This window comes from Carassius auratus, unplaced genomic scaffold (genome assembly GCF_003368295.1).
Source record: "Carassius auratus strain Wakin unplaced genomic scaffold, ASM336829v1 scaf_tig00004557, whole genome shotgun sequence".
Taxonomy (NCBI): Eukaryota; Metazoa; Chordata; class Actinopteri; order Cypriniformes; family Cyprinidae; genus Carassius; species Carassius auratus.
The window spans coordinates 943,264-970,208 of NW_020523604.1; the positions used below are offsets into that span (position 1 = coordinate 943,264).

General features: G+C 39.5%; 3 protein-coding genes across 4 annotated transcripts; 2 read left to right on the forward strand and 1 right to left on the reverse strand.

Moving 5' to 3' along the window:
- Positions 1-359: 359 nt before the first annotated feature.
- wnt1 (wingless-type MMTV integration site family, member 1) lies at positions 360-6,501 on the forward strand. The gene is made up of 5 exons (XM_026243928.1): positions 360-1,607; positions 2,215-2,320; positions 3,611-3,864; positions 4,021-4,286; positions 4,609-6,501. Exons 1-5 carry the CDS (start codon positions 1,598-1,600, stop codon positions 5,098-5,100), a joined length of 1,128 nt encoding a protein of 375 aa, XP_026099713.1. The 5' UTR covers positions 360-1,597; the 3' UTR covers positions 5,101-6,501.
- A 6,773-nt stretch (positions 6,502-13,274) lies between these two features.
- rps26 (ribosomal protein S26) lies at positions 13,275-14,482 on the forward strand. The gene is made up of 4 exons (XM_026243929.1): positions 13,275-13,357; positions 13,889-14,066; positions 14,172-14,302; positions 14,391-14,482. The coding sequence occupies exons 1-4, from the start codon at positions 13,355-13,357 to the stop codon at positions 14,424-14,426; spliced, it is 348 nt and encodes a 115-aa protein (XP_026099714.1). The 5' UTR covers positions 13,275-13,354; the 3' UTR covers positions 14,427-14,482.
- A 1,054-nt stretch (positions 14,483-15,536) lies between these two features.
- Positions 15,537-26,870, reverse strand: ikzf4 (IKAROS family zinc finger 4). 2 transcript variants are annotated; one of them, XM_026243931.1, is made up of 8 exons: positions 26,734-26,870; positions 24,602-24,656; positions 24,142-24,246; positions 23,677-23,982; positions 23,381-23,563; positions 22,425-22,577; positions 19,412-19,543; positions 15,537-19,201 (listed from the first exon to the last, which is right to left on the reverse strand). In XM_026243931.1, exons 2-8 carry the CDS (start codon positions 24,642-24,644, stop codon positions 18,405-18,407), a joined length of 1,719 nt encoding a protein of 572 aa, XP_026099716.1. In that variant the 5' UTR covers positions 24,645-24,656; positions 26,734-26,870; the 3' UTR covers positions 15,537-18,404. The 2 variants fall into 2 exon arrangements, with proteins under 2 accessions (XP_026099716.1, XP_026099717.1); XM_026243932.1 differs by having other exon boundaries at positions 18,405-19,201; positions 23,381-23,548.
- Between the last annotated feature and the right edge of the window lie 75 nt (positions 26,871-26,945).

Genomic DNA, 26,945 nt, shown 5'->3' on the forward strand with positions numbered 1-26,945 from the left:
TTGAGCAGACGATGCCATAAATGTATGGAGTCAAAACTGACAGCAAAATACTTTTAGATTCGTGCCTTTACTGACCACATGCGATCAAGGGAGGTCTGCAGTCCAGATGGTATACAGTTTTATCTAGACTCTTTCTACTTTGGTGTCACAATTTCAAGTCAGACGTGTTGAGTTATTTATCTATAACGATTTCTTATTTATTCGTTCTCTAAAATGCCAAAAATGGCAAGAATAGCTTATAACAATTGTTGGAACGACTTGCAACATCAGTGAAACTTCTTAGAAATTAGTTAAAGGGGTTAAATTACCATTAGAAGCTGTAAGACTGTAAAAATAAATACATTTATGAAATAGATTTTCAGGTTAAAGATATGTAACGCTGTCTTTTAATGTTCCTATAAAACGTTTGCTATATACTTTGTTTTAATTAATTATTTTTAAAATGAAGTGATGATATGATGGAATAATTATTGTGAATGAAATCAATTGGATTACCATAATAAATCCACATCCAAAATGTTAATTCCCCACCAATTGCTGTTCTAACCGTATAGTTACAACCCAACAGATTTAAACAGTTTGGGGATGAATTATGGATTTTAACTTGTGGCAGACAATTATGTAAATATATCGAAATTTGAGAGACACACAACACCCAAGAGACGTTGAGTTACAGACTTTGAAATCAAAATGTGTTACTACATGGTCAAGCTCCATTTAAAACTAGAAACCGAAGCAGCATTAAGTGCTGTCTAGTGTCTTTAATATTCTCCTTTTCATTTAACCCAGATTTTTCACCATAATTATAGCATGACGTTTCCATTTGATGTGCTTTATTTATAGGCGAAGCAGTACAAATGGGTGAGTGCAGAGGACAAGCATGGACATCTATAAAAAACAATACGCGCAAGAGGGAGGAGACGCAGTTAAGGGAGTAATACATGCAAGCACTCCGGGTAAAAAGACCAGTTTAGATGTTTTATATTCCCCTCTTACTGTAACCGTGTCGCGACATCATCCACGCAGAGGGAACTGAAGACAGAAGTGGCGCGCGCGCACACACCCACTGCAATGACAAGGAATAAATCTGCTCTGCGTCTACGGAAGACTCCTGAAGGAACTGCATTTTCGCTTGAATGTATCCGAGGAATCTCTGGACGAGGATTACAAAATGATATGTAATTTAAAGCGCCTATAACAGATCCTTTCTTCATCTCCTCTCCTTTATGTCGGGTTTTGCCTCCTGTATTCATTGTGCCCAATGAGAAGAATTAAGCTATCCGTCCATTCAGTTCCACTCAAAAGGAGGGAGGAAAAAGAAACAGAGGGAGATGAGAGCAGCAAATCCCTTTTTTATTCATCTTGTAGCGTTCAATAAGTGAACAATGTGTCGCCTATCAGTCACCAAGGGGATCAGGTCTACGGGACTGTCCCACGCGCTCAGTGCTGTGAGCAGAGCATCACTAACACACAGACTGTAAGAGCAGCAGCAGCAGCAGCAGCGGCACTGGCACTGGCATCACATCCAGGACCCTTTCTGTGACTTCTACGCTGATTTTATGAATAAACTTTGACCCACGCTGTCAGTCGCACTGGAATGTGGAGTGGTAAGTGTCTTGTCTTGCAACAAACTCGAAATTTATTTACTTTTAATAATGTTTAAATAAAGCCGCAGCCGTAAGAAGCATCTTATGAAAACATATAGGCACTTTATGGTTCGTGAGTTGCTGTAAGATTCTCTGGAGACTTAAGTCATTTGGAGACTTCTTTGGAAAAGCGTATTCGTGTTCTTTAAGGCATGAGACGGTTTTCGAAAAATCTAGAAAATAACAAGTTATTTAAAAAGTGATTTTATTTTTATTCTCATTATCAAATATAGTTTTTTTTTTAATGTAGGCTGATATATGTTTTGTGACATTTGTTATTTTTGTTGAGAGGTATATCTACGATTACAGACTTGTTTACTAACCGTATTTTGATACTAACTTAAAACATACACATCACACAAAATTAAAAATGTCCTTGCATTAAAAGCTCAAACATAAATATCAATCCTTATTTCTGTGTACTATCCTAATGATTTCCCTATCGTCTTTAATTTAATAATTGTCAAGATGCTCACTAGCTCCTCTAATATAGAAAGTTATTGACGACATGGCTCATTTTTTTGCAGGAATTTGATTTGAGCTTAACTGGTTAACTTTGTCCTTCCAGATATCATGCGGGTCCTCGCGTTGCTCCTCGCAGTCAAAGCGGCATGTGTCCTCCTGGTCTCCTCTCTCACTGGCACAGTGGCGGTGAACAACAGCGGCCGGTGGTGGTAAGATACAGCACTCCCTATAATATATACTAGGCTATGACATTTAGTAAGTTACATATAGTACATTATTGCTAGAATGTCAACAACTGGAGCTTTTTCTTTAGTAAGCATGGTGCACAATATCTGTGATCAATAACTAGTTCAAAGTCTCCTAGATCTTTAGTGCATATAGCAGTACAGTTTAAACGACCAAACCTGTTAGACAAGCTACAGATTTATAATGTCATTTAGTTATTGGAGTGAATGTTATTTACTTTTTTTATTAGTAAACAATTGCACTGCATATGCGGAGCTGTATAGTATACTGTAATTTATAGCTTACCTTTATTTAAAACAACAACAACAACATTATATTAGGCATACTGATATAATTAAGTAGTGCGAATTTATGTTTAAGTAGAGAAGTCAAACTCTGTTCCCAAATAAATCAATGCAATCTCATTTAGCCTGTTTACGCGGAGCTGCTGCTTGCGCACCCGCGCGCGCACGCACTCTCTCCCTCTCAGCTTCTCTCTGTCATTTTGACAGTGCGGCTTGAACACGGGACAAGATTTTTCAACCCAATGTGGGATAAATTAAATGCGGATTTATTTTATGGCTGGGAGCAGTTCCTTTCCAGGTCGTTTTCAGGGTCGAATTCATGTAATGTGCTGAGCATTCCGGAGTAGGTAAAAGACACGACTTATAAGCCAAAGCTGTGCTTGTGTGTCATGACGTTGAAAAGAGAATAAAAAAAGATACATTCTAATGCATATTTGTCATAATAACGGCGAAAGGAGAATTAAAAGTGATACATCTAATACTCTAAGAAGAAAGGTTTTGTAATTTCTTTAATCAATTATTTAGTTATTTCTTTAATAAATTATATTATATGCTTACCTGATTTTATACCATAGCCTATATATTAAATACACGTGTTATTCAGAGGAATTATACAATTCCGCATCTGACTGGTTCTTTGAAAAATGTTGTATTTATCAATTTTTCAGATTAGATTTTGGTTCATTGGACATGCCTTGGACCTGTTGCAGCATACTACCGCACTTGTATTGAGAAATATGCATGCATTGGTTTATGTTCAATATTACATCATTAACATTTTACATTAATTACATTTACATTAAAATTTTTGCACATCAAATGTCTGTGATTCTTATCTCGAAAACTAAAAAAATGACAAGAAAACAGCCTAAAGCCCCAAAATCTTGAATGATTCGCATCTCATTCCAGTCAGATGTGAAAACTATCTTTTCCAACTTTCCAAAGTCAACCTTTCTGTTTCTCCACCAGGGGTATTGTGAATGTGGCATCCTCAGGCAATCTCCTCACCAACTCCAAGAACGTGCAGTTGGTGTTGGACCCCAGCCTGGCGTTGCTAAGTCGTCGTCAGAGAAAACTAATCCGGCAAAACCCAGGCATCTTGCATGCCATTGCAGCCGGCTTGCATACAGCCATCAAGGAATGCAAATGGCAGTTTCGTAACCGTCGTTGGAACTGTCCAACCACCCACAGCCCCAACGTCTTTGGCAAAATTGTCAACCGAGGTGAGCATGGCTTCTCGCAGTGATATTGTGAGAGCTTTGAACAATGCACACTATTCATATCTCATACAGTGAAACTGGAGAATATGGAATTACACATTAATATTTTCTGAGACACAGCATTATAGAGATTCTAAGTTGTGCTTATTGTTTTGTTAGGTTGCCGTGAGACTGCATTTGTGTTTGCCATCACAAGTGCCGGTGTTACTCACGCCGTGGCTCGGTCTTGCTCTGAGGGAGCCATTGAGTCCTGCACCTGTGACTACCGGCGCCGGGGTCCTGGAGGGCCAGACTGGCACTGGGGAGGCTGCAGCGACAATGTGGAATTTGGCAGGATGTTCGGGCGAGAGTTTGTAGATTCCAGTGAGAGGGGCAGAGATCTTCGGTATCTGACCAACCTGCACAACAATGACGCAGGGAGAATGGTAAGAGGCAATCAAAAACCATTTGTCTCCTCCAAATGCAGATGACATGAATAGATCTACAGCGTGCCCCAAAGTACAGATGGAAAGCTGCTAAAATAACATTTTATCAGATTAAAATGGTTATTTTTATCATGTTTATTCAGTTAATGAATTATAACCAATTAACTTTACCAATTAAATACTAATAAACTAATCCAAATAAGTATATTTGTGAAGAAGTTGAAGAACCTTATATCCAAAAAGGGTATGTGTTAAGAACAGAAATACAAGTGTATAAATTATTTTGCACAATATATTTAAATTATCATTACTCTCCCTACAGACAGTCGCATCTGAGATGCAACAAGAGTGCAAGTGTCATGGGATGTCTGGGTCCTGCACTGTGCGAACATGCTGGATGAGACTACCCAGCTTCCGTGTAGTGGGAGACTTCCTGAAGGACCGTTTCGACGGTGCGTCCCGAGTCGTGTACGCCAACAAAGGCAGCAACCGTGCATCCCATCGAGCTGACCCCCGCCACCTAGAACCAGAGAACCCAGCACATAAACTCCCTTCGACCCGGGACCTCGTGTATTTTGAAAAGTCACCCAACTTCTGTTCCTACAACGGCAAAACAGGCACACATGGCACTTCGGGACGTACCTGCAACAGTTCATCGCCGGCGCTGGATGGGTGCGAGCTGCTGTGCTGTGGACGGGGATACAAAACTCGAATGGAGCAGGTCACAGAAAGATGCCACTGTACTTTCCATTGGTGCTGTCATGTGAGCTGCCTCAACTGCACCAGTACACAGACTGTCCATCAGTGTCTATGATCAACAAACAGAACGAACTGGAGGCAAAGAACCCAAACTGGGTATTGAAACTGTGGCCACTGGGGTATCTGGAGGTTATATAGGAATGAATAAACATGTTAAGCATAAAAACTGGAGAAAAGAGATAAGATAGCACAATTAAAAGGGACTAAAGATTTTGTTGGCTGAATAGGCAAGTATATTCAATGTATTAACTACTGAGAAAAGTTCAAAAGTACATGTGCAGGACTCTTGGCTGATGGCAGTCAGAAAAACACGATAGTTTGGTGATGTAGGGCTTCAAATCAAACGAAATAGGTTGAGAACCACTATGCGCAATTCACATGTAGACACAGTTTAAAATTCAGCATGCTGAAGCACTAGTCCTGAGACTTGAGTTTGTCTTCTCTTCTCCTGATCGCCATCTCTGGTGCTCTGGAAGCTAGAAAGTAGTAACTGGACACAGTTTGACAGATGTTCCTGTGGTGAGAGAACCACAAGCATGCTCTCTCATAAACCAGTGCAAAACTCTAACAAGAGGGCGGTTCTTGAAAATATTTTAGCGTTTTGTTTTCTTTAGCTGCAGTCCTACTCGTCTCACATAAAACTGTGTGAAGTGCTTCTCAAGGGATGGGGCTTCCTTTTCCGATTACTATGTAGCGGAATCCCGAACTCGGCCCAACCTCTCGTGATTTCCCATTCGGACCTGCCACACTTCCCGTCATTGCTTTGAGTCTCCTGCCATTTTTTTTAATACCATTTATGATTATGTGGTACACCATGTTATTGTACTGATGGAAAAGTATTGGGAAAAGAAAATTAAGATTGACCCTAGATTGACTCGTCAATTCGGCTATTTTTTTTGTCGGAAGCTGTCTACATCGATTACGCACAAGTTCATACTAGTTATAAAAAAAAAAAGTGTGTAAAGATAATCCTGTAAATGCCCTGCTACCTAGTTTACAGTGGACAAACAGTTCACATTTATGTTTTTGAAAGAGCCACAATTATGGAAATTGTATTTTGTATATCAGCTAACAAAACCAAAATGTTGTAAATATTATAAATAGATATGATCTATATATTTATGCTGCAACTTGCAATGTGAGAAAATGATTTGATCTGAAAGTGGGGTGAATACACTATCATTATTCCAGCCAGTTGTGTGCTAACTTATGCGATGATAGGCCACATATATCTCAGAGACATGATTACTTTGTCAAATGCCTGTTTTGCTTGTCTCTTGACACTTGTGTTTTACATGCACTGAACATCATCTTTTAATATTGTGAATGAAAAGTATTTATTATTGTATGATGGCTTTTTTAGAGAAGAAATGCTGATAAGAGGAAATATTTAGCTCAGTTTAGAAGAGTTGTTTTCATATAGAGTGATAGCACAATAAAGTTTATATTTTCATTATTTGTTTTCAGAGAACCACTCATTTCCTAACAGCGCTCACAGTTTGTGTACAATAACAGGTTTGTCTTTCCGTATGTTCCACAGCGTATTCGCCTCAGTTTAATTTGCGATCCATCAATCATTTCTCAGAACCGCAAACTGATATGACAGGGTATGTCTAAAGCACTTAACCTAAAATCAACAATGTGACTGTGCAAGTATATCCGTTCCTCTAAACATCATTCCCACCACTAAAAGCACGAGAGCAGCCCTCTTCTTCGAACAGTCATGCACCCTAAATCCACAGTAACCGCTGAGGGAATTTGGGCTTTGGCGTAACACAGCGTTAAATCTGTGTGTTTTCATGACACTAGAGGTTTTGCTTCACTTAATATCAGAAACAAAATAAAGAAATGGTATTAGAAATAATGACAGGCTGCGTTGCCCCCACCCTGCTGGCGAGGCCGGTGCAACCACAAGAGTTTGGATGAAGGCAGACGATTCTCTCTCTCACCCACCGCAACATATTGCAGGGCCACTGAAGGTCAGCAAGACAGAGCGCTGGGGCGCTGCATCGCAGTCGTCATCACATCCACATCCCAGAGCTGAACTGTGAGCAGCCATTACACCAGTCTAAAGTGTCACATGATCCTTTCGAAATTATTTTAATATGCTGATTTGATGCTCAGGGGACATTTATTCTTATTATCAATGTTAAAAATGGGTATCTTGCATAACATTCTAAGGATTTGGGGTTTAGATAAAAAAATATATATATATTATATTATATATATATTTATTAACCAAGGATCCACTGAATTGATCAAAAGTGACAGTTAGGATATCAACAGTTTTCAAAAATATTGAGCATGAAGTCTTAATGATATTAACAACGATTATTAATTGTGCACCAACAATAACTGAAAATCAGCATATTAGAATTATTTAATTTCTGAAACATTATGTGACACTGAACATTGGATCAGTGGCTCTTGAAAAATCTGCCTTTTCATCAAATGAATAAATTCTATTTTAAATGTCCATAATATAATAATATATAATAATAATAATAATTACAATATTACTGTTTCATATATATATATATATATATATATGCATTCTATTAGCAAATAAATACTGCATTTTTTGATCAGATAAATAATGTCTTTATAAAAGCACTTCAATTATTCCAAAATTTTGACTTTGTACTTACACGGGGCAAAAATAAAGCACATTTTACACACACACAAAAAAAAAAACTTTACAACAAAATACCTTTGAAAACCATAGTTTTGTGGGCTGTGCTCCGACATTGTGTAGTAGCGCCTCCAACGGCCTGACTTTGAATCTGAAACCAACATCCAATCACTATCCTATTACCTCTTGTCTCTTTTCAACTGTCCTAACCAGTACAATTCAACATGTCCAACAGATAACCTGAAATGCTTCCCTACTTGAAAGTGAAATGATAATGAATAAAACAGAAATCGGGATCATAAACCAATCTTCGATCTTACAGGAAGTTTCTGTATAGATGCATATGCAGTATGCAAAATAACTAAAAACTAAGGCAAAACAGTGCAAGAATGCAGAGCATTAATTAAAACGGGAAAGATATAGTTCAAATAAGAAGAAAAGGATAGAAAAGAGGGATAAAGAAGCAAAGTCAGACTGCATTCCCAGGCACTGGTGGGTTGAAGGAGGCGGAGGGTGGAGGGCTACTGTCATTGTGGGAGTGCTGAAGAGTCACTGATAATTAGCTCAATTAGTGACAAAGGCAGTGTAATAAATACCGACTTAGTGTCTGGGTCCCTGCTGTCCACTCTCTACACGGCCTGTGATGCAGCCAGGGACTGACGGACAATTCATTAAACCGACAAAATACCCCACCGTCCAGGCGTGACGCTGCGAGTTAGCCCCCTACAGGCCCGGCCCATTGTTCTAATTGTCTGGGTTGGAGTCGCTTTCTTGCCATCTCCTCCTCGCCCCCTCCTTCGTCCCCTTCTTTCAAAAAACCCAAGGAGTTAATGCCCCTACCTAACTCTGTAAGTAGGTGATCAGCAGGTTGGGAGAAAGAAAAAATGGAAAGAGTTACTCCGGAGGGAGGGGTACGGTGGGATTAGGGTCCGAGGGTTGCCCGGGAGTGTGAAGACCGGCCCCGATCGGAATGTCGTAGAGATGAGTCCAGAAGCTCGGATGCGGGACAAAGCGAGAGTTAATTAGGAAAGATTGAAGGAGTTGGCGACAATGGGCCGCCACCCGAGTCGAGATGAAATTGCTTCCGCGGATTATTGGGGAGTGAGTGTGTGGGTTGCGGAGATGTGAGGGGTTTGAGCAGCCTTGGATTGATGGCTGCCCCTCTGGTTAGGGAATAGGAGACAGGGGAGGCTGACCGGCTGTTCCCACAGTCTGTTCTGCAGCAGCCACCTTTGACACACGGGCCTGCCAGGCGGCAAGCAGGGAGGGAGGCTGGGAAAGGGAGGAATCTCGAAACACAAGAGCTCTTAAAAGAAATAAATTCATTTCGCTTTCCATGCCAATAAGGATCATGATGCACGTATGCAAACGACAGAGTCCCAAAAGTGCAAATTCTGAGTCACCGATTATGATAGACGCAAAACCACTAGCTGAAAACTCATTAACGCTGTACATCTCTATTTAGTAATGTGGTCGAGAGATTTTATGAATTACAGTTTCCCTTAATTGGAGCACTCTGCTCTTTTTCCAAAACGGAGCAATAAAGTTTTAATTCAATAAGTGCCCTTGAGGGTCTCTGAAGAGCTTCAAGAAACTTAACCTTCCAGTTGTGGTTTGAAGCTAATAGAATAATGGCTCAAAATTAAATCACTTGATAAAAATCCAAAACAAAACCTCACTGGGTTGGACCGAGTAAGAGCTTGGCCGAGCAATGTTGTTGCAGACCGACTACTTTCCATCCGAGGAAAGAAAAGAGGCTCTTTAAACTCATGGGAACTGTACAGCGAACAGGTACAGGATATCTGGACCATTTTTTGTTTCTGATATCTGAAAAGAATAACCCGACGAGCAGCTTTCCCAAAATTTGTTGGAGATAGAATAATGGCAAAAAATTGAAAACACTTGATAAAAATCCAAAACAAAACTTGGGTTGGACCGAGTAAGAGTTGTGCGAAGCAAACTTGTAGAATGATTTCTTTAAATTCGAAGAAAAAAAAAAGTCACTTTAAGCTTTAAATCCAAATATTACAGAAGGCTGTTCCCTCTTCAAGCTCAGGGCCTGTGGAAAGGGTTGAGATGCAGGCTGCCGGGCAAAATGGACTAAAGAAAGTATATGGAATGTGAGCAAAGTTCGGGTCACTGTGCTGAATAGAGCACAGTGGAGCAGTGGTCACATGCAGGGCTGATGTAGTGTGGGCTCATGGGTTCAACAGAATGTGTGGATTCTGCACAAACCCAAAGAGGGAGGAAAAAACTCTGGTACTTCAAGACAAGAATCCCAACATTCTTTAGTGTCAGCCCTGATGAGAATGGTTTCGGCAGCGCAGCATGCCTGGGATTATGTGTGTCTGTGAGTGTGTGTGTGATAATTGCGAGGTGTGCAAGTTCGGTTGTGTGTGGATCTCTGAGCGCCTGGGCATGGCAGCTGGGAAGCAGGCAGAATCCAGGAGATTTGAACCCTACATGCTGCCTGACCCTCTCAGCAGATGGTGGCTCCAGAGAAACTGCAATCTCACATCACAAAGGCTCTAGTCTTGTAACATCTCCATCATTCGCTCCTACTCTGCCTTGCAACTGCTCCCTGAGAAGAAGCAGTGTTAAAGATGACAGTGCATTAGTTGGCATCATATAGAAATCGTAATGCGAGTGGGTGTACCATCACTGATCTACTAAATGACTCGATTTGATTCATATGAGCAATACTTTCATTTAAAGGGTCGTTTACTCACGCCTCATGTCTTTGCAAACCTGTATGATTTACTTTCTTTTGTCGAACACAATAGAAGGTGTTTTAGAAAATGTTTCAACTGTTTTTGCACATGGAAATCTGTAAGGTCCAAAATGACACTTGAGCCTGTTGAATTCCATAGTATGGACATTTTCCAAAATATCTAAAAAAAAAAAAAAAAAAGGGCTTTTAGTCAATATCTGCGAAGGCCTGCACATGACACATGCGGAAGAAAAAAAGATATTATAGATATGCAAATTAAGTTTCAATTTAAAAGAATTAATTAGTGGTCATGATTAACATAAAACAAGGGAATTGATAAAACTTTATGGGAACGAATTAGAAATTTGGAACCATGATATCCTGCATATCTTGCACAGGGCTCCATTACTTGTGGAATATTGCGATGTTATTGTGGTGTTCTTATCAGCTGTTTGATCTCTCATTCTGATGGCACCCATTCACTGCGGAGCATGTATTAGTAAACAAGTCATGTAATGCTAAACTTCTCCAAATCTTTTCTGATCAACAAACAAAGATATCTCGGATGGCCTGAGTGTCAGCACATTTTCAGCAAGTTCTCTTTTTATTTTTTTACTTTTTCCTTTATATAGTATGTTTCTAAAGCAGTGGCAATTGCAAATCATGTTAGATGGCTGTGATCTAACTAGATCTTTCAATATGTCCATCCATTTCTCCTGTTTCAAAAGGAAATATTTAAAAAATCACTATTTAAGTACTTTTGACATACATTGTTTTTAACACAAGAGAGTGTATGACTAACATGAATAACTGTGCAGAGAGAGATTTTTACATTATTTAGTGAATAAGTGGTCCAGAAATAGGAGCCATGCACTCTTAAACCCATTTCTTTCCTGAGGATGTTTCTGTGGAAAGAGGGTGGGTATTATAAACCATTAGACTGATGTCTGTGGCTTATACTGAGCAATGTGTGCAGTGCAGTTTAGAATGGAGCCTGGATGATGTACAAGTCTGCGGGAGAAAGTCTGTGTGAAATAATATCTGTATTCCTGTGTAAGTGTGTACATCAGCGTGTGTGTGGGCGAATGGGCCTGATGCAGTAATGATTTAGATGGCAATATCGACCCCCCCTAACTAATGGACCATGACCTCTTGATTTAGTCCATTGAGGCGACAGGCGGTTCTCAGTAGGCCTGTTTTTCAGCCAGGCTAAATCACTTTCTGCAACCACATGATGACAGAGATAAAGTTTAAATAATTGTGCCATATCTTTTGTTTGTGGTAAAAAGTGAATCATTACTGTTGTTTCAGAAACTAATGTTTTAAAGAATGCAAAAGAAAATATGAGTGCTTTTTTGTCCACAAAATAAAAGTCAATGGGGTCCAGTGTTGTTTGCAGCGTTGCTACTTACCATAAATACTGTAGTGGTAAATAGTAACATTTTAGTTTATCTGCAGTGCTTCATGCACTTTTATCCAGAATTGGGAAGAAAAAAAAAATACGGTATATCAATGGTACTATTGTCTAAATGCAATCCACTGGGGGAAAAAGTTGTTAAAGACAAAGAAAAAAAGCATTGGGTTTTTTGGTTTTAATTATTGGCTATGTTTTTACAGCAACAGTGGGCAAGTGTTCAGCTCTGACACATGAACGGAGGAATGTTTATTTGCTGCAGTTTAGGGGCATAGTGGTTACAGGAACACTGACACATTCCTCTGTCACCATCTCTCCCCTTTTCTCTCTGTCTCATAATATCTTAAAAAAACTATTCAGCTTCTGCACACACACACACACACACACACACACACACACACACACACACATTGACTGAAGCTTTCTCTTATCAGATTCAATTTACAGATGCTAATATTACAGTCACAGCTATCTTTCCATCAGGTCCCAACACTAAAATGGATATCTTAAATGCTGTACTATTACAAAGTCAAAGAAAAACACAATATGAGTGGGAGGGAATTTGATTGCATGCACCTTTTAGTCAGTGGGGCTAGGTTTCATCTTTTCTACTCCCATCAGTGACACTGCAAAGAAGACATTTTTCTTGGCAACAGCTCTCTAACTGCAGTGACACAGGGGACAGTCAACTACAGGAGCTACACATCCACTCTTCAAGACTGCACATGCATGCTGAGAGCAGCTTGCATAAGAACACCTCCCTCTTTTGCCCCCACCCTTCACCAGCACTCCACTCCACAACCCAACTCTATAATCACTTCCAGAAGCAAACCAGAGGACATTTCTGAAATGTCATCAGCCAAACGTCCATCATTGTCTATAATTTTTGAAATCCATCTCAGCGAAATGACAAATGACAAATACAGAGGAGTGGACTGATTTTAAATGACAGTGGTATTTAGAGAGCAAACTGTTCACCCCCCCACCACCTCAGAAAAAAAAAAAACTATTCCAATAAACACTGAGAATAATCCATCCCCACCTTTATTCAAAATATGGTCAAAATGTGGTTGTTTTAATGATTATTAAATTTCTATATTTGATATGTCCAAATCTTGGGAACTACTCTTGGCAAGTAGTTGATCCTTATTTAACTTCTAAACTTTGAAAAAAGCATCTGGGTGAGATTGGTTCTCTGTGCTAGAACCATACCGTCTATGGCTATAACAAACCCTTTACTGACATCTAGTGGAAATCATTATAATCCACAAATTTATGCACACAAACCTTTGATTATTTCAATTTATACCGAAATAATAATACATAAAATTCAAGGTACTTTAGGGAAGTTATTTTCAAACTGTAAATATCTAAATGGCCTTAATTTACTATTTAGCAAAATTACGCAATTTATTTTAAATACTAAATAATGTTCTATGACGTTAAAATCTTTGGGGCTTTTATCATTTCACAGGAGACTTCCGGCTGCTGTGCGCACTATATACGTGACGTAAGCGCCTTTCCGGTCCTCTCTCATGCTTCTCTGAATCAAGATGGTGAGTTTGCCAATCGTTCAGACACAGGCCCGTCTTTCATTTTGTCATTATGACGAGGAGTTAGTGCAGTTTTTTCAACGGTTCTACATTTCGGAGATATTTCTTTCCTTGTACAGCTAAATACTACTCCGTTTTGTTCATATTAAGCCAATAAAACGAGCCTTCGAAGGGTAGCGCATGTACAGTCAGTGAAGCACGTAACATAAGCTTTTATAGGCCGTAAAGTCTTAACTTTATTCTGTCGATGTAACGCTTCAACATTTGATAACGATTAATAATCTGATTCTTTGTTTTAAATGCTCGAATAAGCGGTTGATATTTTCAATCTATTCATATGCCTATTAACGTACTTTATACACTAGATGTATTATAACAATAAAGTAAGTTACATTAACATATACAGTAGAATAAAAGACACAAAGACTTAGGTTACAATTATGTTTTCACTTAAAAAAAACATAAATATGTGAAATCCTGTCCACAATGGGGTCATTTGTAAACCAGTGCTGACTGTATTTCTTAATCTCTTAGACTAAGAAGAGGAGGAATAACGGTCGTGCCAAGAAGGGACGTGGACATGTCCAGCCCATCCGCTGCACAAACTGTGCCCGGTGTGTGCCCAAGGACAAAGCCATCAAGAAGTTTGTCATCAGAAATATTGTGGAGGCTGCGGCTGTAAGGGACATCTCTGAAGCCAGTGTGTTTGACTGTGAGTAAATACACTTGCTTTAGAAAGCGTAGGCTTCTTGGTGAGAGGGAGCAATTGGGGGTTTGCTGGAACATTTACCAAAGTTGTTCCTTTGTCTTTTTGCAGCCTACGTTTTGCCCAAACTGTATGTGAAGCTGCACTACTGTGTCAGCTGTGCCATCCACAGCAAAGTGGTGAGGAACCGCTCTCGCGAGGCCAGGAAGGACCGGACCCCTCCTCCACGCTTTAGGCCCACTGTAAGTCATGCATCCACATCCAGAATTCAATTATGAAACGATTTTGTCAATATATAACACAATGTTTACTGATGTTGTTTCCTTTCAGGGTGGTCCCCCAAGAGCCCCTCCGAAACCAATGTGATTGGAGATATTTGCATACATTTTTATGTACGGAAATAAAGCGGACTAAAATTATAAGCATGTTTTTTTTTGTCTGTGTTTACTCAAAAATGAAAAATTTTGCTTTTCTTTGTGTACTTGAAGTTTGGTTGTAATTTGAGAAAGATTACACCGGGAAAATAAAACCGCTTAATGTTATATTCATATGAGCTAGACCTTACATTTAATTTTTTTTTTCAATTCTAGATATAGGGCAAAATAGTTCAAAGCATGAATGTATTTACTGAAGTGCATTTTGAAAAATAAATTGTCAAATATTTTTGGCAACATTTTTACAATTTGTTAGTTAACATGAGTTACCCATAAACATTACTTCTGTTTATCTCATTGGTTATTTCAGCATTTACTAACAGATTTTATTTTAAAATCAAAAGTAGTATGTTTACATTAGCTAATGCAGTGTGAACAAAGACAATTCCTTTTTTAAATTAATAAAGAGCATAAAATATATTGCTTATTGTTAGTTCATGTGAGAGAGGTATTAGAGAGTATTATTATTTTACAAATAAAACCTAGTAGTCTTTTTTTATTAAAATTATATAGTTATACTATTAGTAAATAATAATTGAGCATTATTAGCATTCTCATGAACATATATTAAAAACATAGTTTACTGAAATAAAATATAAATATTAGATGAGAAAACAAACAAATTAAAATGGAATTAAAAGCTAAAACTAAATAAACAACACCTAATAAAACCCAACAAAAAGACTTGGATAAAATAAAAAAATACTATCGTCTTATATTAATACTAAAATATCTGCACTTAAACAACTTGGCTTAACTGAGAAAATAAGCTTTAAGTAATCTTATAATACATGCTATAAATCTAAAGTTATTATTATATGAGAAAATATAATATAGACTACATGGAATATTTGTACTTTACAAAATTAACTATTTAAGTGTGTTAAAAAAAAAAAGGTAGTTAAAGATAGTGAGCAGTCACTTTAAATGTCCACTTCTCTTGAATATACTGAAAAACAATCAATGAAGGCAATTTGATCTAGACTAGACATAAATTAAGCAAACTAGAGAACAAGTGTTTAGAGTTGTAAGCAGACAGAAGTTACAACAAATATTACTTTATTGGACATGAAAAATTACTTCAACTTAAGTTGGGTTACACTCCTTAAAAACAAGATCAAATAAACAATACCTCTTAAAACCAACACACCTTTTATAGAACATGAGGCAGTTTTTTATATTTGAACAAATTTGAGGTAAAGAGTTTTTCTTTGTCATATACATTTTTTTTTCTCACAAAATATTTAAAAACATTAAACCCAGGGATAAAGCCCAAGAATGACAGAGAGTTTGATCCCAGCCTCCCCAAAAATGCTAGGTCTCCCTCTCAGATGCTGCTCATTATGGTTGCTTCACAGTTCGTTTAAAAATATTAAGCTCATCACACCATGGGGATAAGAAATATGAAATGGTGCAGAAGAGAGCTGGGTTTGGTTTAGAGGAAATAGGGTAAATTGCAGCTAGTATTTCACAAGCAGAACAGTTGCAGAACCCCAGCAAACGAACGAGTACACATGCAACCTCTCCCATTCACACACTCGCTAGAATTCATTCCATCGTTTCTTTTTGACCATTAAGTGCATTAAGTTTCATATATGGTTTTTGCCATAATTTCAAGTAAATAAATTGATTTCTGCAGAAAAAAGAAAATGAGAGTCTATGAAGGGTGCAAAGTCTTTAACTAACCTTTGTAAATACTGGATTTGGTCTCACTTCTTTGATCCATTCATACTCTACTCGGTAGGCTTGCACTGGAGTGAATTCAAGCGTACGCATTAAACATTGTAAAAATAACCGAAAGATGTAGGGTCAGTGGATTACATGTAAGCAAGTTTTGGAAACAGCTGACCACCTCCAAGGTCAAGTGATACACACATGCCACAACATCCAAGTACCCTTAACCACAGCCCACGTCACATAAGAGGTGAGAAATGTACAAGAATCTTCCAATTTCACTCATTGGTGCTTTCGCTTCATCTCAGTTGTGCAAGTGAGATCCACTGAGAAAACAGGCCACGATACATCTTTGCAAGATGGTACGTGACTCTTACAATATTTCAGTCCTTTCCTTCAAAATCGAGCAGCAGTTCGTACTCAGTGGGGAATCGAGAGTACCGTATGCATGAACTCATATAGGACATGACCACACAGGACAAGCGTACAGGATACAAGTCCAATATCAAGGGCAGAAGTCACACAAACATCCAAGCACCAAATTTCACAACACAAGGAGAAAATGTTCAGTTCTGAATCCTTAAATGACCGCCACCCCTTTTGTTATTAGGAAAATAGCCTTTATAGAATTGTTTTTAAAAACGCCACACTGTTCATCTGGTCTTTATAACCAACGTGTTCTCGTATCAAATTGTTTCAGGTTTTCTCTAAATAGCATTTTTATCAGAAATCAGTGCAATAGAGCAATTTCAGAAAACAAAAGAATATGCTTCAAAGCTCAGTTACCAGTCATTACTGTGCCTGCTCCCCTAAAGCCATTGAATAAAATCAACCCCCCCCCCCAACCCCGTGCCGCCGCACCTGTCCTAAAACCCTCCCAACAGCCCCAGCAAAACACTCACATTTAAGCAGAATTAGAAAAAGTGCAATCCTCCTTTTGAGGTAACAACCCTTCCCCTTCACTCGTCGTCAAAGTCACAGAATGCAACATGGGTCTGCGTTTGGTCTGCACCAGAACATTAAGGCTCCTTTCCCCCCTCCGCTTTAAAAAAAAAACATAATGTGGCCCACTGTGTTCGCAGCACGGCAGAGGATGGATGGCGGGGACTTTGTACTACAAAAACAATTAAAAACAAAAACCTCAATAGATTTGATAGGCAAAATCTTTATCGTCACTTAAGTGAGGTCGAGATAAAGTTTGAAACGACAATCAAGATCTGAGGCACGAGGAAACCAACCGCTTTTTTTTTTTGTATTCAGGACAGAGGTTGTAGACTCAAAAACTAAGGCAAATGTTTCAAGTTCATTTCCTTTCTCGAATAAAACATCGACATACATTTTAGAAAGAAAGAAAATTCCCAGAGCCTTAGCCTAGCCCCAATCCTATTTGACCCAAGAGTGCCGTATCATCTCAGTCCTGAAGTTACCCGAATTCATGCTGCACTGTACCTACTGAATCGTCCAGCATTAAAAACCATGTGCAATTCCACAACTAGCTTGTACAGGGTTCATATAAAGCAACGATTAAGGCAATATGTGTCTGTGCTCCTTATATGGCTAACATACCAATACTCCAGCCTCAGTTTTGCAATTCCCGCTGCTTGCACTCCATTCCCTCTCTGTCAGCAGTGTCCTCCCTGAGTCGCCTAATTTCAACAGTCCCACCGAGGTATCCTAAAAGAGCACAGAGTTTGTGTGAATACTCCTAGGCATAGAATTCTCTAGTTTAACAGGCTCAGACACTTTGGAAATCCGCTCTGGAAACAGCCCAGACTTTGGACGTCTAATCAGTTCACTGTCTTTCTCTCTTCAAGAGGCAGACTCTATGTAAACGCCACTGAACAGATGACTATAGACCTAATCTCACACCTTGAATTTCTCTGCTCAACTGATAAAAAATAAATCCCACGGAAGGAAGGCACTTCTAAAGCAAAACAGCTGCGTCTTGCGATGAATGACTTGGTGTGGGAGTGCAATCAGAGGATATGATTTGTCCCCCGTTTTAATTCTCTCGACATCCTCCAACATTGGATGCCTGCAAGTGCACGTCTTATGGTCGTACCCAAGCGATTAGCCTTCGGCGCTCAAATACAATGTCTGCTAACTATAAAAGCAAGTGCTAATGTGCCCCAATCTGGTGCAGACCGAACTAGACGCCATGACGCCATCTCAAAGCAGCATACAACTCTCTGTACAACTCCCCCCAGTCTCGACTTCCGCCATCTAAAAGCCCACCTCAGCCAACCTGGTGCTCTCCGCGGACAATGTGCGAGGAGAACTCGTAGCGGTCCTGGCTGCGGTGGCCGCAGATGTTACACTCGAAGGGCTGGCGGAAGCCGTGGCAGCCCATGTGGATGGTGAACATGACATGGTCCAGGAAGAAAATGCGACAGTGCTCGCAGCGAAAGGAGCGCACCGATCGCCCTTCCCCGTCCACCACCTGCATGGCTTCTCTCGCTGGTGGAGAGCGCGGGCTCACCTTGGTCTGTAAACCCCCAGGGACCCCTTTCTCCCGGTCTCCTTCCATGTCTGTTTCTTTGGCGTGACTAGGACTGTGCCGCTCGCGCCCGCGGTGGTTCAAGTTTCCCAGTGGCACTGAGGTGATCACGCACTGTTCCTCCGCCATGCTCTCAGTGTCTGTCGAATCTTGGTAACCGTTGCTCGGTGAGGCGGCACGGCTGCGGGTGGAGGACGCATCTTCATGACCCTCGCAGGCCTCTCTCCTGGCCAGGCCCATGGAGATGCCCCCTGCACAGTTCAGACGCTGGCCTAGAGGGGTTATGTGAGGGTAGACGGAGCTGATGACTGGGGTGAACTCTGAGAGGCAGGCAGAATGGGGAGGCATCCGCAGGGAGTGGGATGGATCTACATCGTTGCTGCCTCCTCTTGGCCCCCGCAGGAAACGCCCTCCCATGCCTGCTAAAGCAGCAGTGTCACCCTCGGGGTGCAAAAGCAACATGTCCCCTTCTTTATCAGGATTGGGGTCAAGTTCATAAGGTGCTTCGGATATATTCAGTCGCATGTGCTTTTCACCTAGAAAGTCAAGGAGCTTTTTTAAAATCAAATTAAGTGCAATAAAATATACATAAATATAAATACACACACACAAATGAAATAAATTATATAAAACATAAATACAAAAAGTCTTTATATTGTCTCTTATGCTGCATACTGTAAACTAGCTCACAACTTTTCACCTTGAATGGCAGCGCATTCTACTTTCTACTAAAGAAATGGGCTTACCCAGAAATTTCTGGGGTGTGGATCTCTTCCTCTTGGTGATGCTATTGGCCAGCCGATCAATGAAGGTCATCTTCTCTGAGGAGGACTGGATCAGGGGTTCAGACATCATCTCCAGATTATGGGACTCGTCACCTGAACATAATGCCAATGTAAAAGCATGTTTATAATTGAAATAGTGAGCGCTTAGCTTTAAACATTAGCCAACTGAATCAGCAATACCCGGGAAATTTTGATACCATTTTTGATAGGACAGCAATTTTCATACGTTATTGAATATACTGTAATGTTCAAATGTTTTGGGGTCGGTTTTTGGAAGAAATCTCTCACCAGGACTGCACTTATTTAATAAATATGGTCAAATCAGTAATACTATGAAATACAAAACTAGTTTCTATTTCAATAATAAAATGTTAAAATGTAATTTATTCCTGTGATGGCAAATCTCCAAATTATCCTTCAGAAATCATTCTAATATGCTGATTTGGGGCTCAAGAATCATTTCCTATCATCATTAATGTTGAAAACAGTTGGAACAGTGCCATTTAGAATTTCTGTGGAAACTGCAATACATTTTTCCAGGATTCATTTATGAAAAGAAAGTTTAATTGCACAGCATTGATTTAAAATAGAAAGTGAAAGAGTGAAAGTGACGTGAGATTCAGCCAAGTATGGTTACCCTTACTCAGAATTCGTGCTCTGCATTTAACCCATCCAAAGTACACACACACACACACTGAGCAGTGAACACACACACACACACACACACACACACACACACACACACACACACACACACATTGGAGCAGTGGGCAATCATTTATGCTGCGGCACCCGGGGAGTAGTTGGGGTTAGGTGCCTTGCTCAATGGCACCTAAGTCGTGGTATTGCTAACCCGAGACTCGAACCCACAACCCTAGGATTAGAAGTCAAACTCTCTAACCACTAGGCCACGACTTCCCTTTATAACATTATACATTTTTTACTGTCACTTTAAATCAATTCCACGTCTTAGCTGAATAAAAGTATCAATGAACCTAGGAGAGGAGTTCATTCTGACTTTGATACGACAATCTGGTGCGTCTTAAAGTATGTTTTGTTATTAGTTTAAGTATTTGCTATTGAATGTTCAAATGCGGAGTTTTGCACCCAAGTGTGTGTGTGTGTGTGTGTGTGTGTGTGAGAGAGAGAGTGAGAGAGAGTGAGAGAGAGAGAGAGAGAGAGAGAGAGAGAGAGAGAGAGAGAGAGAGAGACTGGGTCACACAGTGCAGTCAGTTGTTTTAACCGTCCGTGGCTTGTGTTCTGCAAACCCATACGAGCTTCATCACTGTGTCTGTCAAGCCCCTCTGTTCTCTTTTCGGGCTTGAACTGATGGTAAAACTAAGGACATTATTAACTGTCTTTACATTTATTTTAAAAGATGAAGCTTGCGATTATGAAAAAATTTATTTATTTTTTTTTTTTTTTACCATGGTATACCATGAAAATGAATATTAGTTAGAGTTTTCGCCTCTGATATTAAAACTAAAGATTAAGAATAAAATGTACGTGTTGTCTCGGAAGTATGTATGACTTTTTGTTGTGTGCTGTTGTCATGGTGAATTATAAATTTCCAAGTGCCATTGATCATGACTGAAACTTCTGAAACTGAAAACTCAGAGTTTGCCATCTCAGGGAAAGTCAACTGAGAGTTCAAGTTTCAACTCAGAGTTGGTTGAACCTCCTTACTAAAACAGGCCCAGGTCTGTTTTTAAAATAAGAATAAAACTGAGCATATTAACAAAATAAGAGACTGCAGCATGTATAAGAAACATTTTAAAGGGGTCATATGATGCTATTTAAAAATATCATTATTTTGTGTATTTGCACCCAGTGCATTGTGATTGGCTGAACTACACAAGCATGCTTTGGAAATGTAATGCCCCTTTCCATAATCACAAGCTTCAGCTTTCAAAATAAAATGTAAAGACAGTTAACAATTTCCTTAGTTTTACCATCAGTTCAAGCTTGAAAGGGGAACAGAGTTGCGTGACAGAAAGTGATAAGGGTTGTATATGTTTACAGTACACAAGCCACGATTAAGAAAGCGACTTCAATTTGATGTGACCCTGTCTCTCTCTCATGCGCACACGCGCACACTCACAAAACGCAATACTCTTCATGGCGCAAAACTCCACATTTGAACAGTCAATAGCAAATACTTAAACTATTAAGAAAACATACTTACAGTTGCTGATTCAAAATAAACACCAGAGGGTCATAGCAAAGTCAGTTGTTTTTTAGAAATAGCCTTTGCACAGCCAGCCTTGAATGCTACTCTCCTAGTTTCACAAAACGTCCATAAAATGACAAATTCGAACATCTGGGTTGTGCTGTTCTGTTGCAAAAGAATCTTAACCAATAATTCCTCATTGCATCTACTTTCTGAAGGCCAAATAAAGTGCTTTTGCTTTTGCACAGAAACACACAAGCATCTCCCTTACTGAAACCACACCTACTCTCTTTGCATGAACATTTGGGCGGCATTCTGAAAATATTTCCACATAGTGATGTAAACATGTGGGGGCGGGTTTGAATTTGCTGTTTTAGCCAGTTCTGGATCAGCCTTCTCTTTACAAAGAATAAATCCTTTTGTGGGAGACTTTTGTAGTTTTGTAACTCTGCAGATCTTGTATATGCCCAAATAACTACATAACACTCTAGACAGAAAAGGAAAAACAGAAATCGCATCATAACAGCACAGTAATATTTCACACACAACCACCAGTTTATATTCTCTGCGTTTACAATAATACCTCTCAAAAGCATGTATTTTAATCACAAAGTGCTTTGGACCGTTCACGCGGGCAGCTACATCACCAGCTGTGATCTTCACAGAGCATGAATGCAATAACACTGGAGAGCTTTCAAAAGCAGCCACCTGTCAGACAGCACTTGAGTAATGAATACTACTGCACAAAGACCGATATCATGCATTTTAGCATCAACTCGCATTTGTGAGTAAATATGGTATTACCGTGTGCAGGCTGGGTGTTGGGAGCCGGCTGGTGGTCCAGACTCTGTAGGTAGCTGTGACAGCGCTCACGATGCTCCTCCAGGGTGCTCTGCTGCTTGTAGCTGCGGCCACAGTAACTGCACTTGTAGGGCTTCCCCACTGTAGGGGAGGACACTGAAATATCGAGTAGGCAGAATATGAATGCACTTCACACAGCTTTGCATGTGTTATATAAACATGAACATTACTAATACAATATTAATGTTGTGACTAATAGAAGGTGTTACCTACTAAAACTATTTTTTAAATCAATTGTAATATAGAAAAATTCAACAAAACATGCTAAATAAAAATGTTTATATAATATAAGAATATTTACAATGTAATTACTAAATACGGTTAATGTAATGACTGGTACAGGATTCATCAGACCGCAAAATTACCCTTTTCACAGTTTCCCCAAAAACGAAACGACACGCTGCTCATCTATGACGTTTGTAGAATAGGAAAACCTACAGATGGCATCGGTTCGTTCAGCTTTACAAATGTGCGTCATTTCGGAGAAATTCATTGCTCACTTCTCTGAATATCTGCATCCTCATTCACAGGACCTTATTTAGGCAGTACAGGTGAATGCTCTTCATCATTCAAAAACACAAGCAGGATATCCTGTTTTCATAATACTCTAAATGTCATACTAGACCGCTGAATTTTGTTGTCTTTAACTTGATTACATAACCGATCGATGTGGTCTTATTCACACTTATTAGTCTGCTCGCACAAGTTCAAGGCATCAAAATAATCACCACTTGCATTAAAGGAGAAATAGGTTCAAATGACCTTGACTACATTAATTTCTGTTCTGTGGCAAATCAAAAGGCTTTTTCCATCCCACACACTTTTCCAGCCACAAAGTTCTCTCTCCTTCCTTCTCTTTATTTCTCGCAAATGGCCTCTCTCAAAGCACAAAGGCTCACCGGAGTGGGTGCGGAGGTGTCCTGTCAGGGCGTCACGGCGGCGACAGGCGTAGTTACAAAAGGGGCATTTGAAGGGCTTCTCGCCGGAATGGAGCTTGATGTGACGCAGCAAGTTGCCCTTCTGAGTGAAGGAGGCCCCACACTGGTTACATTGGAATGGCCGCTCACCTACCGAGACCAACACTACCAGTTTTCCCACCGGCCCAAAAAAACAGCAGCACATATTTTCAAGCTAACATTTTTAAATACGTTCGATCTTTTTTTTTTTTGGCAATAGTTAGTCAAGAAATGCTTACCTGTATGGCTGCGCTTGTGCACCATTAGAACATTGGGACCAATACAGATCATCCCACATATATCACATTTAAGTTTCCCATTGGGCAGCCGAATGGGACCAGGGGATGCGGACTCAGAGCTGGCCATCTCCCCGCAGCCACTCCCAGCCTGCCCTTGTGTGCCTCCGACCATCTCCACGCCACCATCTTCTGCCAACTCGCCCTTTTCATCTTTCCATCCTTCATCCTTCTCGCCGACTCTCCTTTCCGCCAGCGGAGCACCAGCTGCCTCCTCGTCACTATACAGCTCCACCTTGATGGAGTTAGCTGGGAATGGAGATAAAGTTGTACATTTATTGACTTGGCAGATGCTTTTAACCAAAGTAGAAATCATCGACTATCAGCGTGGCAGTGATTTATGGCAAATGTAGGAATTTTTCTAGAAAAGAAAGATGTAAAGTGAGTTTAGTGGCCAGAAATACTGACCACTGAGTGACCGGCTGGGTGAGGACTGTTGACTGTTTGGCGTGCTCACGGTGGGTCCTCTCAGCCCTGCGAAAAACTCCCGCTCTGTTGAGGAATCTCCACTACCTGAAAACATTAACATGTACAGTGGGGTTCAAAATACTTGTATTTTAATATTTAATGCAGATTTTTTCACTATAAATTATATCAGCATGACAATTTGAGTGAAAAGGTTTTATATATATATATATATATATATATATATATATATATATATATATATATATATATATATATATATATATGTTTTTTAATAAATAAAAAAAAGTTGTAAAGTTTTAATAAAAAATTATAATTAATAAAAAATAAAATAAAAATCACAGATTTTAATGTGAACAAGGACATTTGAAACCCACTATTTTAGATACATGCATGTCTATATTAAAAAACAAAAGAATAAGTTTGGAAAAAGGCACCTTACCTGACATGTACGAACGGCCATTGCAATCGTCAGCATTCATCATCAAACCAGCTGCCTGTACCGAGAAATCATACAAAAAAAATGTCTTTACAAGGTACAAAACCTACACAGCTTACAAAAAAAAACAAAAAACTTTGAACATAAAATAGCAAAGCAAGTTTTTAAGAAACCTAAGTGCATGCACTGGCACATTTTACAATAATAAAGTGCACACAAATAACTGTAACATCTATTTATTTGGCTCCTCAGATTTCAACTGAAAAAAATAAACTGGTTCACTTGCAGTTTGTTATTTCTTCCTTTCCTGTGTGGTTGCACGGTTCGAGTAGCTGAATAATTTATATGCACACTCTGCTAAAGATCTCATTTCTAGCTGAATTGAGTGTCCATTCTATAGAATTCTAGTCTTAAATGGAGAGAGTTAAATGCAAGAAACTGCCCTCCCTGTAGCCTGTGACCTATCAGAACACAGACTGACATATAAAGCAATGCTGATGCTACGCCAAATGCAGGGGTTGTTATGATTTGCTCTTACTCAGAAATTTCCACATATTGTCTGTTGCTTTGGTACTGGAAACAAATACAATCACTTTAGCAAAACAATATACATGTTTATGTTTATAAAAATAACTGTTAGACACATCTTCTGTCAAATGAGAGGCGTATTTAAAGAACGCATTCAAAGCCTTAAAGCACTGGCCTGTAAATAGTTAATTCTGGATGTCTAGAAATCAAACATAACCCCAAAATATTTAATTATGTCTAAAATTCAGACCCTCACACATACTGTTCTTTATGACAGGAAATAAAAGGGCTAATGACCCCCCCTTTGACGTAATATTTTACACTAAATATAAAAACAAACCACCGTGGCACTTTCCCCAAACATTGCTAGTGCATGGCATAAGTGGGAATGAATAGATTTGTTGAAATGGAAATGCAAAATAGTCTCATTTTGTCTGCTCCAATTATAAGTTAACAGTGAATATAGAAATATACACATATTTCTAACTAAAATTAGAAATAAAGATACACCATACATTTACTAATATCAAAATAGTGGAAAGGGTGTTTTAACACAGGCAATGAAATGCTATAAGGGATTGAAAAAAACATGAAAAGTGACACCATATTCTGGACCTTTCTTTTTAAACAAATTATGTATGAACAAATATTTAAAAAAATTCCCATTATAATACACTTTGGTACCAGATACAAACTCATTCAGAAGGATTTTAGATTTTTGGTACCACAATTTAATTATTTATAATTTTTTTCATGTTTAATTTGGATCAAAACACATTCAGATATCAAAGAGCAGGTGTATGGTCTAGACGGTTGCTACAATACAGTTAGAGAATAAACAACATATTGCTTTCTTTTTCATTCTTTAAAACCTAGAATAAACATGGACTCTTAAATACTATTATCTTATATTATCTATATGGTGCAATAATTATAATATCTTTCCTAAACATATACAGTAGCATGTGATATGAACAAACGGGCCTTCAGAAACCGAAGACCTCTTTGTGTCGTAAAGGACAGAAAACATACACAGCTGCAACAGGCAGATCTCGTGAATTCACAGCGCCGTCAATGAGTCAAATTACCGCACTAATCCAAACAGCCCCTCTCTGTCAGCAATCACACCATAAATAATGCCTGGCGACGAGAACGTTATTACCGTGCTCGAGCACTCGCATGTTTAGTAACTTTTCCTGCACCGTCGTGCTGCAGAGGAGGACTGACAGACAGCACGCAGAATCATGTCAATCCTGTCCGTCTAGAGCAGCACTAGCTAGCAACCGCTGCTAACCAGCTAACGAGACGTGACAGCTCACAATAAGGCAAAGACAGCGCTAAACTAACTCACAAACGAAAGAACTAGCCTTGCTGACAACGCAATCCAATCGGCAGCCTCCGGTCGTGTAATACAGTCGATCTTTAGACGTGACAAACTAAAGCGGAATTATGTTTCCTGAGAGCCCGCTGGCGTTGCTATGGCACCCAGCACCCGACAGATGCGCCTAGCCGTGTAAACCCTCCCAATCCGAGCATAGTTACCTGACTTAATGTCACTTTCCTTGAATAACCGCTATCGAGTTTGCACGTCGAGTATTTTTTCTTACCTGACGATCGACTGTGATTGCAATATTTATACAGCAGAAGCGCCGTTTGTTTTCTCTGGCGAAGGCAGCATCTCCGGGATCTTTTACCTGAAACCCCAAACAACTTCCGGGCCCATGACGGGATACAGGCCCGAGTAACCTATAACCGAAAACCCGTGATTGGGAGGGATTATCGAATGCATCGATCATCACGCTACAGGTTAAGAAATACA

Excerpts from the sequence above, each read along its gene's own strand:
- wnt1 (XM_026243928.1), top strand. Across the intron at positions 2,321-3,610 it reads AACAACAGCGGCCGGTGGTG|GGGTATTGTGAATGTGGCAT; the intron begins GTAAGATACAGC and ends TTTCTCCACCAG. Across the intron at positions 4,287-4,608 it reads ACAATGACGCAGGGAGAATG|ACAGTCGCATCTGAGATGCA; the intron begins GTAAGAGGCAAT and ends CTCTCCCTACAG.
- ikzf4 (XM_026243931.1), bottom strand. The coding sequence starts at position 24,644 with ATGATGAATGCTGACGATTGCAATGGCCGTTCGTACATGTCAG. Across the intron at positions 23,983-24,141 it reads ACCCAGCCGGTCACTCAGTG|CTAACTCCATCAAGGTGGAG; the intron begins GTCAGTATTTCT and ends CTCCATTCCCAG. Across the intron at positions 19,544-22,424 it reads CAACACCCAGCCTGCACACG|GTGACGAGTCCCATAATCTG; the intron begins GTAATACCATAT and ends CATTATGTTCAG.
- rps26 (XM_026243929.1), top strand. Across the intron at positions 14,067-14,171 it reads TGAAGCCAGTGTGTTTGACT|CCTACGTTTTGCCCAAACTG; the intron begins GTGAGTAAATAC and ends GTCTTTTTGCAG. Across the intron at positions 14,303-14,390 it reads CTCCACGCTTTAGGCCCACT|GGTGGTCCCCCAAGAGCCCC; the intron begins GTAAGTCATGCA and ends GTTTCCTTTCAG.